Source organism: Dipteris shenzhenensis, chromosome 14 (assembly GCF_047967505.1).
Source record: "Dipteris shenzhenensis isolate YYH24624 ecotype China chromosome 14, Dip_SZ_1.0, whole genome shotgun sequence".
In the NCBI taxonomy this organism is placed as follows: Eukaryota; Viridiplantae; Streptophyta; class Polypodiopsida; order Gleicheniales; family Dipteridaceae; genus Dipteris; species Dipteris shenzhenensis.
The window spans coordinates 4977193-4994886 of NC_141609.1; the positions used below are offsets into that span (position 1 = coordinate 4977193).

The window sequence follows — 17694 nt, forward strand, 5'->3', positions numbered from 1 at the left end:
CACTAGAAGCTCATGCACAACCTTATTGTAATCTTGTTGCAGGGTCTTGTGCTTAACTTTCTGAAATTGCAAAAGTGGTTCTATGTAACAAGTTATATTGTGGTGGCTACTGCAACTTGCTCCCTCTTTGCATCTTTTTTGGCCTAGAGAGCTGCCTCATTGTCTTCTCCAATGTGGTTGCTCTCTGCCCCATCCTTCCTAGCCTTGAAGCTCTCTCATAGCTCCTGCATCACTGCTTAGGTTTTTGCATTATCTCTTTTCAGTTCCTCCATCATCTAGTGTTTTTCAATGTTTAATGCGTTCTGCATGTTGCAAAGCCATTTGTAAAGAGCCTCTTTTTGGCTCTCTAATCTTCAAGATGCTTTCGCATCATTACTAGCTCCTTCTCCGTGATGTCCCCATCCATTCTTCCATCTTCAAGCCTATCCTAGAGCTTCTCGATGCCCTTCTCTGCTTCTTCTTTTCTCTGCCTTCCATGTCGACTATTTTTGCAGTGGCCTCAGCTTGCTCTCGTGCTTGTAAGGCCCTCGCTTCTACCTCTTCTAACTTGGCTTTTGCACCCTTCCAAAGAATTTTCTCATGTAGCGCTGCCTTTGCTACATCGGTGGCTTTCTCTTGTAGAACCTTCTAAAACATCTTCTTATCATATTGCTCAAAAATCCCTTTGAGGGTAGATGTCATTAGATTCTACTATAAATACATCTGGAAATCGGTCATGCAAGGTCCTCCCTCCATGCTCTACCATTGTCCTCACCAAATTCTGTACACCGCTTTCACCATTTTGGAAGTTGTCTCAATGATGTCCTGATCGACATTCATTAAGAAGTGTACATTCTCATTTTCCAGCACCTTCCTCTGAATCTTAGTGAGATCAGGTTGCTAAAACTTCCTCTTCTCACCTACATGAGCCATCTCATCTGCAGTAAGCTGCAACACATAATTCAAAAAATAATTCAGTGCCAAGTGCAATAATAAACTCATTAAGCCATACCAATTAACAATGCAAGCAGTCTAAGAAATTACCTAGTTATAACCTCTCAACTCAAGCTCACACCATGTACCAGACTATAGAAAATCAAAACACAAAAAATAAGCATGTAACCTGCACAAAAAATGATCCAGGTATAACCCTAAATGTGGACTTCACCATCTAATACTAGGCTTCAACTACAACACACAACTATCAAGGGACGGTTGGGTGCCAGACTAAGTGTCTAAGAGCACATCACATGATATCTAACTTAGACTGCAACACACAACTATCAAGGGATAATTGACTTCCAGAGTAAGTGTCTAAAAGCACATCGCATGATATCCAACTTAGACTACAACACACAACTATCAAAGGACAATTGAGTGCCAGACTAAGTGTCTAAGAGCACATCGCATGATATCTAACTTAGACTGCAACACATAAATATCAAGGGACAGTTGAGTGCTAGACTAAGTGTGCTTGAAAACATCTCTAAACTTAGGCTACAACACACAAATCTCAAGGGAGAGATGAGTGCCAGAATAAGCATCTATGAAAACATCACTAAGCTTGGACTGCAACACACAACTCTCTTAAGAGAGATGAGTGCCAACCCAAGAGTTCCTACAAACAAACATTTTTATACAAACTGAGACTGCAATAGAAAACTCTCTTAAGAGAGATCAATGCCAGTCTCAGGTAAAAAATAATTATTTATATTAAAATTGAAACTGCAACACATGACAAAAGCAGACTGCAGCACACAACTATCGCAAGAGAGATGAGTGCCAGCCTGTCTACACACTAAAATGCAATACATAAATAATTTAAAAAGAGTGCAGCACACAACTCTCCTAAGAGAGATGAGTGTCAGTCCTAAACAAAACAAAACAAAATAAACATTAATTACTAATGAAAGACTGCAACACAAGCAAGGGTGCAATAAGGTACCTATGAAGAGAGCTGGTAGATATTGCAAGCAAGCAGGAGGTAGCAGGTAAGCAAGCAAGAGGTAGCAGGTAAGCAACCAGGAGGTAAGCAACCATGAGGTAGCAAGTAAGCAAGTAGGAGGTAAGCAAGCAGGAGGTAGCAGGGCTAGCAAGCAAGTGGCTGAGGTGGCAAGGAAGACAAGTGGATGTATTCGTACGAATACCAAAAATGGCAGTGGTTGCATGTTTATACTACGTTTATTCATACGAATAAATTGTGTTATTCGTATGAATAGCACGTTATTCGTACGAATAAAATAGCAAAAAAAATTGAAACGTTTTAAATCGTAAAAAATGTGTATTTGAGCGTTTTTTTTGAAAAAAAAAATGCCCAAATTAATGCAACTTAGGTTCAACCACGCTGGTTTAGGACAATCACATAACTTGTGTTTGAGCTAAACCAGCCACCATGGTTGTATGATGTCCCAACCACGAGACTGGTTTAGGAAAATAATAATATATTGCCTTTTTGTTGCAGAATATATTACTATTAATTTATGTTCAACCATGCTGGTTTAGAACAATTACTTAACTGGTGTTTGAGTTGAACCAACCATGGTTGCATGACGTTCCAACCATCGGGTTGGTTTAAGACAATCACATTAAGTCCAAACCAGCTTGGTTTAGAAATGAAACAATAAACTATCACAAAGCTCAATTACAAACAACCACTGGGCTAGTTTAGGAAACCACTAACCTGTGTTTTATCAAGCATGTGTGTGATGTGCTCGTTAAACACCTTGTGTCTTGTTTGCTTTTGATAGATGTCCTTTCTATTTGGAGAAACTCTCATATTTTCATGCCAAAACTTTGTCACTCTAGCAATCACTTTTGCACTTAGGTTGTCCCTCCTTTTCTTATGTTCTGTTGAAGCCCATAGACTTCTTGAATCAGGATGATCATGCATTCCTTCTGCTTCCACTTTGCGCTCAACTGTTGGAGCCATGTTGGTCCTTCTTATTGACAACATCTTTGACATTGTGCGCCCAAGCCATTTCTCCTTTGTTTTAGGGGACACCAACATAGCTAATGTCACCCTCTTTGCAAAGCTATGCACCCATTTCACTTTATGTAGGCCATTTCTCAGGTTTAAGAGCATTGCCTCTTGGTCATGCATCTCCCGAGGTGTTGGTAAGGCTGTTACTCTATGAACTTTAGGGTGCACCTTGAGACTGGTATTCACCTGAATGGCCTGACGTTGCTGCCTCGAATATTCCCATCGATCGTGACACCATAGCTCGTGTTCTTTGCTCTAATGGCAATAATCAAATGCGTGCATCTACAACTACTTCATGTTGCTGCTCTGCAAGGAGTTTTATTTCTTCTCATTGTTTCTCCCTTCGCAAACGTTGCAAAAGTGTCTCCGTTTACCGTTTCGATACCGTGCCATTGCTTTCTCGATCCACAATTTATTCCTTGTGCCTTGACCAAGCTTTTATGTGCTCCTATCTCGCAGCCTCTGTTTGTTTTTCATGGCAAGCTGCATGTTTCCATTGACACCATGGCGACAATCAGTCCGGAATAGATCCTCCAGAACAAAGAGAAGCTAACTTGTGAGGTGAGCAAAGAATAGAAGACAACTTACTCAAAAGTCAACAATGCCAAACCAAAGTCTATGCAAGGTCACGTCAAGGTGTATGCGGGTTGCAGAGCATTTGCAAGGTGGGGCCAGATTGCAAGTACTTAATATTCCAAGATTTGGTGAGCAGGAGGTGTGAAAATTTGAAATTCATGGGAGTAGCGAAATTTTCAGCCATCAAGTTTCCCCTCTTCGACGATACACGTCAATAGAATTGGATATCCCAAACAAGTGCAATGTGGCCTAAAATGCTTCAAAATAGAAATAGGCCAAATGGCACGCTATCGGGTTTGATGCTGTGTATTATGAAATGCAATGACCTTTGGCATGCTTATGAGCCATATAGCAAGCAACTGCATGGAAAAAGAAACAATTCAAAATTGTAAATAGCATTGGATTGATTAAAAGATCTTTGCACATGTATAAATTGCATGTTTTCAACTTCTTCCATTTTATTGTGAATTTGGATACCAATATTAACAACTATCAATATTTTAAGACTACCATGCAGTAGTTCCACTAGTTTGGATTCCAAATTTTCAATCCGTTCTGGTTTTCAACAAATCAAAAAAGAGTTATGGAGCATGCCCTCAAATGGGTGTGCATCACTTGACCACAACATTGGAGGCCCGTTAATCCATACCTAATGTTCTCATTTAGGTGTGTCCTTGGGTTGAGGAGAGGCTCACGCACTATACTTTTGAATGATTACTTGGTTGCATGTATGTACAGAACAAAAGTTTGATGTTTTTTGAATAAATTGCTATAACCTATACTTTCAGGATGCATGCTTCACATGCAACATAGCACTTGTAATGCTTTAACCATAATTTTTTGGTCTCATGTTCAAGTTTGGAATGTGTACTAAAACTTGGAGACAAAGTTTGCTGAATTCCGTTAAGCAATGCATAAGTTATGGGTCATGCAAGATACCTCTATATAGAAAATTCCCTGAACCTCACAAAAAATGTCTACACCCAAGCAAACAATGACCCTTTGCCATTTTGAATGTAATAAATAGAAACTTTTATGTCACCTTATTGCCATTTTGAACACGATAAATGGCAACTTTTATAGCATACATTTTCCATTTCTTCCATATTTGATCTCAAATGTATTGCCATTTCATACATTAAAAATGGCAAAAACATATGGCACTTTTGGGTATCATTTCATACATCTAAAATGGCAAAAAAATATGGCACTTTTGGTTTCCATTTCATACGTGAAAATGGCAAAAATATGCGGCACTTTTGGCTACCATTTCATACGTAAAAATGGCAAAAATATATAGCACTTTTGGCTGCCATTTCACATGTAAAATGGAAAAACTATATACCACTTTTGGTTGCCATTTCCAAAAAATGGCGCATGTGGAAATGGGGTCAAGAAAGTTCCAAGTAGAAATGGCACTTTTAGGCTGCCGTTTCTACCTAGATTTGTAGTAGTGGTGGCACTATGTGAACCTTTACTGTGGGGAGGTTGTACTTGCAAGGGGATGCCAATGAAGATAGTTCAAAAATGACATGGAACGATCAGGCAGCTTAACAAAATAGCATGGTGGCAAAAGAATAACGATGAAGGAGATAATTCTTCCCTCAACTGATGTACTATTGAGCATCATTGTTGTGAGTTCTCATATGACTTTATGACGGGGGACCCCATCAAGCCAAGCGTAGCGCGGCAGGTCAATAATTTTTCCATTCCGAGCATGGGTTGATTGTGTAAGAAAACAATACAACGTATGTGCTCAACAGATAACAGGATCTCATACGCAAGAGAGAAAACAGATAGTATGGAGAATAAAAAATTTGATTACTGTAGAACTGATACGATAGATGGCACTGCCTCCCAACCGTGCGCTCCTGTGAAAGAAGCTTCGATGGCACGCTGGAAACAATAGAGGACGGAGGCTGGATGCTAAGGAATCAGGGTTGCTGTAGCCAGTGATGAAATGGGCTTCACGGGCTTGCTCTTATATAGCCACCAATCATAGTCGGTTGGGCTCAATTGGGTGACCGACCCAGTCCGCCCAAAATGGTCAACTGGGGGTCGGTCCCAAAATAGGCCACCGACCACACGATAGAACCGGTGCGCAAAATAGAGCAACTAGCCTATGGTCCCCATTCGGCCCACAGCCATCCAGGATCATCTGGGACTCCAAACGGGCCCCGCAACCCGAGAGTGGGTTGCCCCAGGAAATGCTCCATCTACCCTCAATGCGGTCAGTCATGGGATGCCTTCCTGCACTTGCATGTAGCCTAGTTGGCAGTGGGCCAACTCCGTCCAGCCATCAGGCCACACATGGCCTCCATCTGGTGTCCAAACCAGGACCTATCGGATAACCGAGCTACTCAAATGCCTTCTCCTCATATGGGGGGCTTACAAGTAGAGTTAGTTGGTTCCCACGTAGTTACATGAGAGTGGAGCATTGATATCTAAAACCCCCCCTCAATGTCCACCCGCAAGTGAACTTACTTTTTCGGTCAAATGCCAAGTCGATGAAGATGCCTCTCCAGCAAGTCTCTTCCAAGAGCCTTTGTGAACATGTCCGCAGCATTCTCTGTAGTCGGACAGTAGACCAAGTCGACCTCTCCATCCATGATGAGCTCGCGTACAAAGTGATATTGAATCTCAATGTGTTTTGTGCGAGCGTGGAACATAGGGTTCTTTGCAATCGCCATATGCAACTCTGATTGTCACATGATAACTGCGTAGGCTTGTTCTGCACTGCACCCATGTCCCCCAAAATCTTCCTCAACCACACTGCTTCGCAAGAAGCAAAGCATGCAGATTTGTACTCGGCCTCGGTAGAAGAAAGAGCAACTGTAGGTTGCTTCTTGTTGACCCATGACACAGCTCCAGATCTAAGTGAGAAATAGTAACCTATCACTGATCTCCTGCTGTCCAGGTCTCCTGCCCAATCCGAGTCACAGAATCCGGTCAAGATGTTGCCATTGGTATAGGTGATGCCATAATCAAGTGTGCCTTTGACGTATTTCAGCACCCGCATCCCTGCCCTCCAATGGTTCTCCCGGGGCTTATTGGAAAACCTGCTTAGTACACCAGTCACAAAACTGATGTCCAGCCGTGTGTTGCACAATTAAATCAAACTGCCCACAAGTCTTCTGTACTTCGCTTTGTCCACCAGTGGTGATGAATCCTCGTTTGAGAGCTTCATGTCAACCTCCATAGGGGTACCAACTATCTTGCACTCAGCCATGCCAAATGCCTCCAGTATCTCTCCACCAGCATACTTCAGCTGTGAAATGAAGATCTGTTTCGGCTCTTGCCAAACTTCAATCCCCAAACAGAAATGCATCAGTCCGAGGTATGTCATTTAAAACTCTCTTCCTAGCAAATGCTTTGCCTGCGAGATCTTCTCTTCATGGTTCCCTGTTATGACAAGGTCGTCCACATAAAGGACCACGATCATACACCTGCCTCTTTCTCTGAAAATATACAAATTTGCATCTGATGGGCTCGTCCTCAACCCTTTTGCAGAAAGTAGGCATCAAATCACTGGTACCACGCTCGTGGGGCCTGTTTCAGCCCGTAAAGTGCCTTCTTTAGTTTACAGACTTTACCTTCTGAACCAAGGATCACAAAACTTGGTGGTTGTTCCACGTATATCTCCTCCTTGAGATCCCCATTCAGAAAGGCGGATTTTACATCCATCTGAAACACGGGCCAACTTCCCTAAGCAGCTAAAGCCAAAACACTGCGAATTGTGGTTAGTCGAGCTATGGGAGCAAAAGTATCCTGATAATCAAAACCATGTACCTGTGCAAATCCTTTTGCCACGAGCCGAGCCTTGTACTTATCCAACGTGCCGTCGGACTTGTACTTGGTCTTGTACACCCACTTGGTGCCGATTACCTTGCGTTTTGGTGGATGATCCACAAGGTCCCAAGTGTTGTTCTTCATTATGGAGCCATACTCCGACCGCATAGCCTCCATCCACCTATCATCACCCTGTGCCTCTTCAAGACACTTGGGTTCATCAGCACGGATCACTTCTATCATCAAAGCATAGTTGACCAAGTGTTCCTGCGCTCTTCTTTGCTTTTCTAATCTCTTGGACCGGCGGTGTTCGGATGGTTCCTCCTCAATGGCTGGAGGTTCTCTGCCATCCAAAAGCTGCTTTACCCACTTCGGGAATGGCTTTTGCTGTTGTGGTTCTGCGGGCTCTTTTTCATCTTCTTTATCTTGAATCCTCCCAAGCACCGTTGGGGGAGTTCGGTCTGCTGTTGGTGGTGGTACTGGATGGATATCTTGGTCCTGGTTATCTAGGAAGGAAGCAAGGCTCCTCCAATTGATGCGGCTGTTCTAAGAAGACCACATCGCGACTTACTATTACCTTCTTGGTAACAGGGTTATAGAGACGGTAACCCTTCGCCTCTTCAGTGTAGCCCAAGAAAATACACTTCCGACTCTTCGGTTCCCATTTGGTCTTGTTAGCATTAGGGACATGCACAAAACAGTCACATCCAAAAAGTCTGAAATATGCTGCTGAAGGTTTCTTACCAGAGAAGGCCTGCAGTGGAGTCATCCCGTTCACAGCTTTCGTGTAGCTACGATTCGGAATGTAAACTGCAGTGTTACATGCTTCAGCCCAGAAAGTCTTTGGCAAATCTTTCCCTTTCATCATACTCCTGCCCATTTCACAGATGACGCACATCTTGCGTTCCGCTACTCCACTTTGCTGTGATGTATGTGGCGGGGGTTTCTGACTCTTGATCCCGTGACAATTGCAGTAACTCTCGAATTCAGTTGATGTGAACTCTCCACCTCTGTCTGATCTCAATTTCTTCACCTTCTTCCTCGTTTCTTTCTCGACCATTATGTGCCATTCCTTGAACTTACTAAAAGCCTCGTCTTTAGTCTTTAGGAAGTATATCCATATCCTTCTACTGTAGTCGTCGCGATCAGCGTCATGAAGTAGTAGGAACTACCCAAAGCTTCCGTCTCCCTCTTTCCGTAGAGGTCCATGTGAACGGGCTCTAGAGGAGCCTTTGCCCTGCTGGCCTCTTTAGGAAAGGGCTGCCGATGCTACTTGCCCATCATGCAAGCTTCACATACATCGGGCAGATCTGAAATTTCTGGTAGGTTTGCAATCATTCCACTTTTTTGCATCTCCTTCAAAGAACTAAGGTTTAGATGACCAAACCTCTCATGCCACAGCTTAGTGTTCTTCACATCGGCTCGAGCACTAAAAGCTGAGAGTTCGTCGATGTTGTTGCGCCGTGTACCTTTACCAACGACCTTTCCTTAAAGATCCAGGATCTGTGCACCATTCTTATCGAATTGAACTTTGAGGTCCCGATTCGTGATCGCAGAAACGGACACAAGTTCCTCTTGATATCTGGCACATAAAGAACATCGGACAACTGTTTTACAACTCCATCTGACTCGAGAGCAATCATACCTTTTCCTTTTGCTGGACATTTTGCATCATTGCCGACTACTACCAGGATGTCATTCCCTACCGGCTGTAGAGAGGTATACTAAATCCTTCCGACTGGTCATGTGGCACGATGCACCACTGTCAATAATCCAAGGTTCATCCGCAAGTACATGAACTGCCTCCGTGCAAATCTCCTCAATTGCTACAAACAGCTCTACTAGTGCTGCCTGCGTGCTGTTGCTGGACTCTTTCTTTACTCCATTCTTCTCATCTGCAATCTTCTTTCGGCACTCATTCTGTTTGTGCCCTGCCTTGTTGCAATAGAAGCACTTGATCTTCTTCTTTCTCTTTTTATCATCAGAAGAAGATGGGTTACCAGAGTCCTTACCCTTACCTTTCTTTGATCCAGCGTAGAAAGCCGAATCTTCTCCAGTCCTCATCTTTTGATGCATCTCCTCCTCCAGAAGCATCGCCCTGAAATCCTCAAAGTTGAGGGGCAGATTTCTGTTTTGCATATTCTGCGCCGTAACAAGACCGTCGTACTTTGGTGGGAGAATCCATATACACCTTCGTGCTAGATTCTCGCCGATGATAGTGATGCCAATTGCAGTCATCTGATCGCGCAGATTCTTCACCCTGGTGATGAACTTCTCTGCCGCTTCAGACTCAGACAATTTCTCGTTCGCGAGTTGAGTCTCCAGATTCTGAATCCGCGTCTGATTCGTGGTCTCGTACTCATTTTTCAAGACCGTCCATGCCTCCTCCGCTGTGGTGACATGTTGAATTAACGCCATGACGGAATCACTTATACTGCAGACAATAGAACACAACGCATCTGCATTTCTTCTTGTCCACGCGAGAATCTCATCCGTAGTTGGTACTATCTGTTGTCCTCCATTGGCTGGATCCGGTCTCACAACCGGCCTCATGTCCACCCCAGTAGCAGTGTCCCAAAGCCCATATGCGCTTAGGATGGTCTTCATCTTGAACTTCCAAAGTGGATAGTTAGAGTTGTCCAACTTTCCGCTTTCGCCGAACGGTGGGATTCGCAGTCTTGCGGGCTGGGCCATCTCTCACAATCTGCTCGCAAACAGAAACACACTACCAAATCTTCTTGCTAGAGTCCAGGCTCTGATACCATGTAAGAAAACAATACAACGTCTGTGTTCAACAGATAACAGTATCTCGTACGCAAGAGAGAAAACAGATAGTATGGAGAATAAAAAATTTGATTACTGTAGAACTGATACAATAGATGGTGCTGCCTCCCAACCGTGCGCTCTTGTGAAAGAAGCTTCGATGGCAAGCTGGAAACAATAGAGGACGGAGGCTGGATGCTAAGGAATCAGGGTTGCTGTAGCCAGTGATGAAATGGGCTTCACGGGCTTGCTCTTACCTTCTCTCCACACATGAATTCCATTTATAGTTGTCTGTGAATTCTAATCCTCGATATTTATGTGTTGAATGTTTCAAAGGGCTCAGAGAGAGAGAGAGAGAGAGAGAGAGAGAATGCACAAGATAGGGACTCATTTAATGGGGTCTTGATGAGACCACATGTACACAATAGTTTTCCTATTGTAACGAGTTGAGTATGGCACATATTTTTAAGCTAGCACCTTGGAATAGTTGCAAACACCGAAGTTTTTCGTAGTTGTGCTGTGCTGGACAACCAGCGGGCCACGAATGAGTTCAAGGGAAAACCGGATAGTTTTTCGTAGTTGTGCTACGCCGGACAACCAACGGGCCACGAATGAGTTCGAGGGAAAAACCACGGACCTAATAGTGCACCTGTGTGGGAAAAAAAAACAATCATCCGAAACAAGAGGAGATAAGCTGCGTCGAGTCACCATGTGGAGTGCAACAAGGAGCTAGGGGGGTGGAGGGCCACGGGAGGAGAGAGTGGCGTTGATAAACGGGGAAGTGCGTCGCGAGTGCCCCTAAAATAAGGACATTGCTTTGTCATGAACCCCTCAATCTCTCTCTAGGCTGGGGAGGCGACAGATTTTCTCTCTCTTTCTGTTTGAGGTGTTTTCTTTTTTTCGTGGCCCGATTGCTGCTGTCTGTATTTTGATCCACCCATCTCGATTGCTCCGCCCCTCCTCCTTCCCTTTCCAATCTCATTTCTCTCTGATCGCCACCGCATCTATCCAATCTCAGGAACTAGTCCTCTTTGCTCTCATCGCATCATTCGCCCTTCAATATCGTTACACGTGCCATGCACACGCTCTGCTTCGTCTCGCCATCACCGACATTCTCTTATATCGAGCGAGCGCAGAGATCACACGTCACATTGAGTGAGTGATTGAGTGAGTGATTGAGCGATTGATTGAGTGCGTGAGTGAGTGATTGAGTGAGTGATTGAGCGAGTGATTACTCCAGCGAGTGTGAGAGAAACAGTTATCAGACGACAGAGAGAGAGAGGGCGTGAGTGATTGAGTGAGTCTAAATCTTATGATTGAGTGAGTGTGAGAGTAAGTACACATATAATACGACACAGAGAGGGAGCGACAGAGAGACACACACAGTGAGAGACAGTGAGAGAGAGAGAGATTTGAATCAACGCTCCCAATTTTCCATCTTGCCATTCTTGATTTCTAGAGCTTCTCGATCTGCAATTTTCCGTGCTAGAATCCGTAATCTATCTGCCATTTCAACCATCAGGGACAATCGAGTTGCTTCATTGCCGCCCACTTTAAGGTAGTAATTTGGCTTCGCCGAAAGATCGTCTTCCTCTGCTTGTTAGCAACGTGGTTGGTCGCTCAAGGCAAAAAATGGGCTGGTTTGATTGCTTTGGGTCGCAACGACGGGTGCGAAAATCGTTAAACAAAGTGAGCAGTCTAAAAGAATTACAATCGACTAGTCGACTCGCAGCCGACCATCTCTCCAAGGCCGCGTCAGGTACGTATCTGCTTCTCTCTTTACGTTGAATTACGATATATAATATCATATACACTAAAACATTCTGGGTCGCCAGGCGGCCAATTAATTTGAGGTTTGCTGCGTTGATCTTGAGCACGGGTCTTCTTTTGCTTCGAATTGTACAAGCCAACGCGAGTTTTCTAGCACCGAAGCAAGATTCTCCAAATGTTGCCAACATGTATATTGCCACGAACTTAGGCCAGATCGAGAGAGGTGGTTTTACTGTTTTCTTTCTTGTTTTTGGGTGGTGATGACTCGGTCCTGGAACCCATGTTGGTGCAATTGAGAGCTCCCGCGTTGCTGCGGCTTGCATTTAACATTCGCATCATTTTCCTCGCCAGAGCCGCTGAAGTCCAAATCTTCTTTTGACGACACAAAGTTACAAACGACCCGGAGCTTTCCAGAGAACGTCACATTGCTGCGCAGGCATTCACATTCAGAGAGCTTGCAGCTGCCACCAGAAACTTTCGACTGGAGTGCTTTTTAGGCGAGGGTGGCTTTGGACGCGTGTACAAAGGCATGCTAGACAGCACAAGGCAGGCATGTTCAATCGAATAGAGAGAGAGACAGATGATATGATTGTATTAAAGTCCATATGAGATCCTTCAAGATCTATGGGACTGGTGATCACTATCAACTAATAGCGATCCCTTTTATCCAGTGAGAAAATATTACAAACTTGCTATATAGTGAGTACTTGTTGGGCTAGCATTTTTGTGTGCTAGTCCTAGTACCTTGTTCCAATACCTCTTTTAAATAACTTCCTAGTTTTGTGGCTGGCTAGTCTAGCAGATTTTTCAAATGATCTCTCTTGTCCCCATAACCTTCTCGAATGTGTGCGTAGGCTCTACAACTTAGGAGTACATGCTCGTCATTTTCTACCTCCCCTATGGGCTAGATTTTGCAGCTCCTTTCTTCTTTGGGGATCCTAGGTCTTGCTCACCTACCCCTCTCCATCTGGAGATCATGTGCACCAGCTCTGATTTTATAGATTATATGTCTTTTAAATATAGATATGTCTTCCTCGAGGTACTTTTACATTCCATGACTGTCCATTGAATTAATTTCTTGCTTGCAGAACTCCATTTTTATCCCTGGTTTGGCCATAGTTTCTGTAGCATTTTCTACATCACTATCTCCCTGATTTCACATGCACCTTTTTGTATATCAACAACACTTATACCCAACGATTCCATTTATTTCATTTCCTCTTTGTGCCAACCCATGATTTGTGTAGCTTCCATTGCCTTGTGCGGTATCCTACTAGGGTTCCATCTTCTCAGCTTTGTTGAGGTAAGCCATGAATTGACATAATGCTTTCGGAACCTTCTAGAGGTATTATACCTATTTTAGCCAGTGGGATGGGGTAGGGTGTCTATGCCTTAACCCCTAACTCCCTGATTAGGGAACGTTTATGTAAAGTTCATATTCTTCCCTAGTAGATCCTAGAGAGTCTAGGTGCCCAAGTTGGGCATCCATAGAGGATTACTATCTCCACAAGCAGTGTGTCATTTCCCACATATGTGTCTTCTTGCATTTATTTTGGAAGGTATATAAGGCTTTCAATCCCTTCTCTCCCCACATGAATTCCATTTATAGTTGTCTGTGAATTCTAATCATCGATATTTATATGTGTTGAATGTTTCGAAGGGCTCAGAGAGAGAGAGAGAGAGAGAGAGAGAGAGAATGCACAAGCTAGGGAGTCATTTAATGGGGTCTTGATGAGACCACATGTACACAATAGTTTTCCTATTGTAACTAGTTGAGTAAGGCACAGATTTTTTAGCTAGCACCTTGGAATAGTTGCAAACACCAAAGTTTTTCGTAGTTGTGCTGCGTCGGACAACCAACGGGTCACAAATGAGTTTGAGGGAAAAACCGCGGACTTGATAGTTTTTTGTAGTTGTGCTGCGCCGGACAACTAGCGGGCCACGAATGAGTTCGAGGGAAAAACCGCAGACCTGATAGTGCACCTGTGTGGGAAAAAAAAACAATCGTCCGAAACAAGAGGAGGTAAGCTGCGTCGAGTCGCCATGTGGAGTGCAACAAGGAGCTAGGGCGATGCGGGACGAGAGAGTGGGATGCAAATGGGCGTTGATAAACAGGGAGTGCGTCGCAAGTGCCCCTAAAATAAGGACATGGCTTTGTCATGAACCAGTGTAAATGGACCCCACAATCTCTCTCTAGGCTGGGGAGGCGACAGATTTTCTCTCTCTTTCTGTTTTCGTGTTTTCGTGTTTTCGTGGCTGGATTGCGGGTCATCTTCGTCTCCCTCACCTTCTTCTTCGACGTTTAGCTGCTGTCTGTATTTGGATCCACCCATCTCGATTGCTCCGCTCGTCCTCCTTCCCTTTCCAATCTGGATTTCTCTCTGATCGCCATCGCATCAATATCCAATCTGAGGAACTAGTCCTCTTTGCTCTCATCGCATCATTCGCCCTTCAATATCGTTACACGTGCCATGCACACGCTCTGCTTCGTCTCGCCATCACCGACATTCTCTTATATCGAGCGAGCGCAGAGAGATCACACGCCACATTGAGTGAGTGAGTGAGTGAGTCATTGAGCGAGTGATTACTCCAGTGAGTGTGAGAGAAACACATATCAGACGACAGAGAGAGAGAGGGCGTGAGAGTGTAAATCCTATGATTGAGTGAGTGTGAGAGTAAGTACACATATAATACGACACAGAGAGGGAGCAACAGACACACACAGTGAGAGACAGTGAGAGAGAGAGAGGTTTGAATCAACGCTCCCAATTTTCCATCTTGCCATTCTTGATTTCTAGAGCTTCTCGATCTGCAATTTTCCGTGCTAGAATCCGTAATCTATCTGCCATTTCAACCATCAGGCACAATCGAGTTGCTTCATTGCCGCCCACTTTAAGGTAGTAATTTGGCTTCGCCGAAAGATCGTCTTCCTCTGCTTGTTTGCAACGTGGTTGGTCGCTCAAGGCAAAAAATGGGCTGGTTTGATTGCTTTGGGTCGCAACGACGGGTGCGAAAATCGTCAAACAAAGTGAGCAGTCTAAAAGAATTACAATCGACTAGTCGACTCGCGGCCGACCATCTCTCCCAGGCCGCGTCAGGTACGTATCTGCTTCTCTCTTTACGTTGAATTACGATGTATAAAATCATATACACTACAAAATTCTGGGTAGCCAGGCGGCCAATTAATTTGAGGTTTGCTGCGTCGATCTTGAGCACGGGTCTTTTTTTGCTTCGAATTGTACAAGCCAACGCGAGTTTTCTAGCACCGAAGGTTTTATGCAAGATTCTCCAAATGTTGCCAACATGTATATTGGGAGAGGTGGTTTTACTGTTTTCTTTCTTGTTTTTGGGTGATGATGACTCGGGCCTGGAACCCATGTTGGTGCGATTGAGAGCTCCTGCGTTGCTGCGGCTTGCATTTAACATTCGCGTGATTTTCCTCGCCAGAGCCGCTGAATTCCAAATCTTCTTTTGATGACACAAACGACCCGGAGCTTTCCAGAGAACGTCACATTGCTGCTCAGACATTCACATTCAGAGAGCTTGCAGCTGCAACCAGAAACTTTCGACCGGAGTGCTTTTTAGGCGAGGGTGGCTTTGGACGCGTGTACAAAGGCATGCTAGACAGCACAAGGCAGGCATGTTCAATCGAATATCACAATGACTCTAAATCTCTTCTCAACAGATACCTCTCTCATTGCCCTTATTAATCTGTGCAAAATCTTCGTTTGATATTTTCTTTTGGCAGATTGTCGCTGTAAAACAGCTTGATCGGAACGGTCTACAGGGGAATAGGGAGTTCCTGGTTGAGGTCTTGATCCTAAGTTTACTTCACCATCCTAACCTGGTCAATCTGATTGGCTACTGTGCTGAGGGTGAACAACGGCTTCTGGTATACGAATTCATGCCTTTGGGATCCTTGGAGGAGCACCTACACGGTATGAACTTCGATACCTGGAGAGCAGCCTTACCTTAACTCTTGGCACATGGTATGAACTTTGATAACACTTAAGTAGAGGAATTGGGCATCAGTGGACCGAACGCAACCTCCTTAGCGCTGTGTTTTGTTGCCAGTCTGTGGTTCTTCTGATTGTAATCGTGTCCAATCTGTTGGCTGGAGTTTGCTCTAGGCAGGAAAATAACTTTCAAACGAAGCTATGCTCCTCTGAGGCCTCCTAGAAAATCAGCTGAAGATGAGTGCTATTTTTATCTTGCAGATCTTTCATATGACAGAGAACCCTTAGACTGGAACAAAAGGATGAAAATTGCTGCAGGTGCAGCAAGAGGTCTGGAATATTTGCATGACCAAGCAAATCCACCTGTTATCTACCGTGACTTCAAATCTTCCAACATCTTGTTGGATGAAGATTTTCATCCAAAGCTATCTGATTTCGGACTTGCCAAACTTGGGCCCGTGGGTGATAAGTCACATGTGTCTACTCGTGTGATGGGAACGTATGGCTATTGTGCTCCGGAGTATGCTTTGACTGGCAAGCTCACGTTGAAGTCGGATGTTTACAGCTTTGGCGTTGTTTTATTAGAGCTGATCACTGGAAGAAAAGCCATCGACAATTCAAGGAGCTCTGCGGAGCACAACCTTGTGAATTGGGTGAGTATCACGTTTGCAATAGCTTCAATTTATCTTGTTCATAGTTTTTGAAAAGTGAAATCCATACGCAGCAAAACTTATGGTGGCCTTTTGGCAAAAATGCAGGCTCGGCCACTGTTTAAGGATCGCAGGAAGTTCCCTCTCATGGCAGATCCATTACTTCAAGGGCAATATCCCATGCGAGGACTGTATCAAGCTCTTGCAGTGGCAGCCATGTGTCTGCAAGAACAAGCTGAAACTCGCCCTCTCATTGGAGATGTTGTTACTGCACTCACCTATTTAGCATCCCAGAAATACGAAGCAGCGGTGCATCCAGTTTCTCGGAGTAGATCTGCCTCCCCTTCTCCAGCAAGAGAGAAAAGAGCTGATAGGGATGGTCATGGCACTTTGAGACAGGGTGTTGTTCCATCCTCAGGCCGCTAGGGTTCTTTGGAAAAATACGATGCCAATATTCTCGATGGGGATGATCTCCTCCAATCTTGGAAGGGCACATGGAGGAAGAGAAAAGTTTCACCTTGAGGGTATTTGCAGATGGGCCTTGGGACAGGTTGAGTTAGTTAATAGAAAATGGAAGCTACTCTATGCAGGGAACTTTGCTGAAAGCTTGCCAGAATTTCTGCAGTGCTCTTGCTTTCAGCATTTCCCTCCACTTGAGAAGATTTTCCTTGACACGGGAAAGTTACATTGCAGACTGTTTCCTAAATAAGGTAGGAACAGCCAGCAAATACACATTTATTTTCTCTCAGGCCATAAATTTGCCATGCGAAAGCAGAAGGATGCTTGAGTAGTATGACATTGATCAGTATTTTAGGGCCATTGAGGTTGAAACTCAATGTCCTTTGGAACATATTATACCATAGTAAAAAACACAAACTTAATCTGTGCCTGATTTCGTTTCTGTGAATACTTGCAACTTAAGCTGTGCCTGATTTTGTATCTAAGAAAGATTGACTCTTAGACACAGGCTGGGCAGACACACTGTCCCCCCTGTTGGTATGTACAGCTACATCATGTGCAAAGGAAAAGTGACTAAGGAAAGTAATATTAAGGTATGTGTAGCGTTTGGCCTTGATCCAAGAATGGTTTGCTACATGTCTCAATGAGACCAACAATCTGAATGGTAGCAGCGCCTTTAGTCATGCCTCAAAAGCTGAATTCAAACTTTCCAAGTTCGTTCTTAAAATCAAGTCAACCTTAAGAGAATTGGAGCATGTAAAGTAGAGTTGAA

General features: G+C 44.1%; 1 protein-coding gene across 1 annotated transcript; it reads left to right on the forward strand.

The window, feature by feature from the left end:
* The first annotated feature begins 10989 nt into the window (after window positions 1-10989).
* On the forward strand, window positions 10990-17353 carry LOC147894098 (putative serine/threonine-protein kinase PBL7). Its single transcript, XM_087385083.1, has 6 exons — window positions 10990-11846; window positions 14719-14955; window positions 15305-15495; window positions 15606-15795; window positions 16075-16466; window positions 16572-17353. The coding sequence occupies exons 2-6, from the start codon at window positions 14829-14831 to the stop codon at window positions 16887-16889; spliced, it is 1218 nt and encodes a 405-aa protein (XP_087241209.1). The 5' UTR covers window positions 10990-11846; window positions 14719-14828; the 3' UTR covers window positions 16890-17353.
* Window positions 17354-17694: the final 341 nt, after the last annotated feature.

Excerpts from the sequence above, each read along its gene's own strand:
- LOC147894098 (XM_087385083.1), top strand. The coding sequence starts at position 14,829 with ATGGGCTGGTTTGATTGCTTTGGGTCGCAACGACGGGTGCGAAAATCG. Across the intron at positions 15,496-15,605 it reads TGCTAGACAGCACAAGGCAG|ATTGTCGCTGTAAAACAGCT; the intron begins GCATGTTCAATC and ends TTCTTTTGGCAG. Across the intron at positions 15,796-16,074 it reads CTTGGAGGAGCACCTACACG|ATCTTTCATATGACAGAGAA; the intron begins GTATGAACTTCG and ends TTTATCTTGCAG.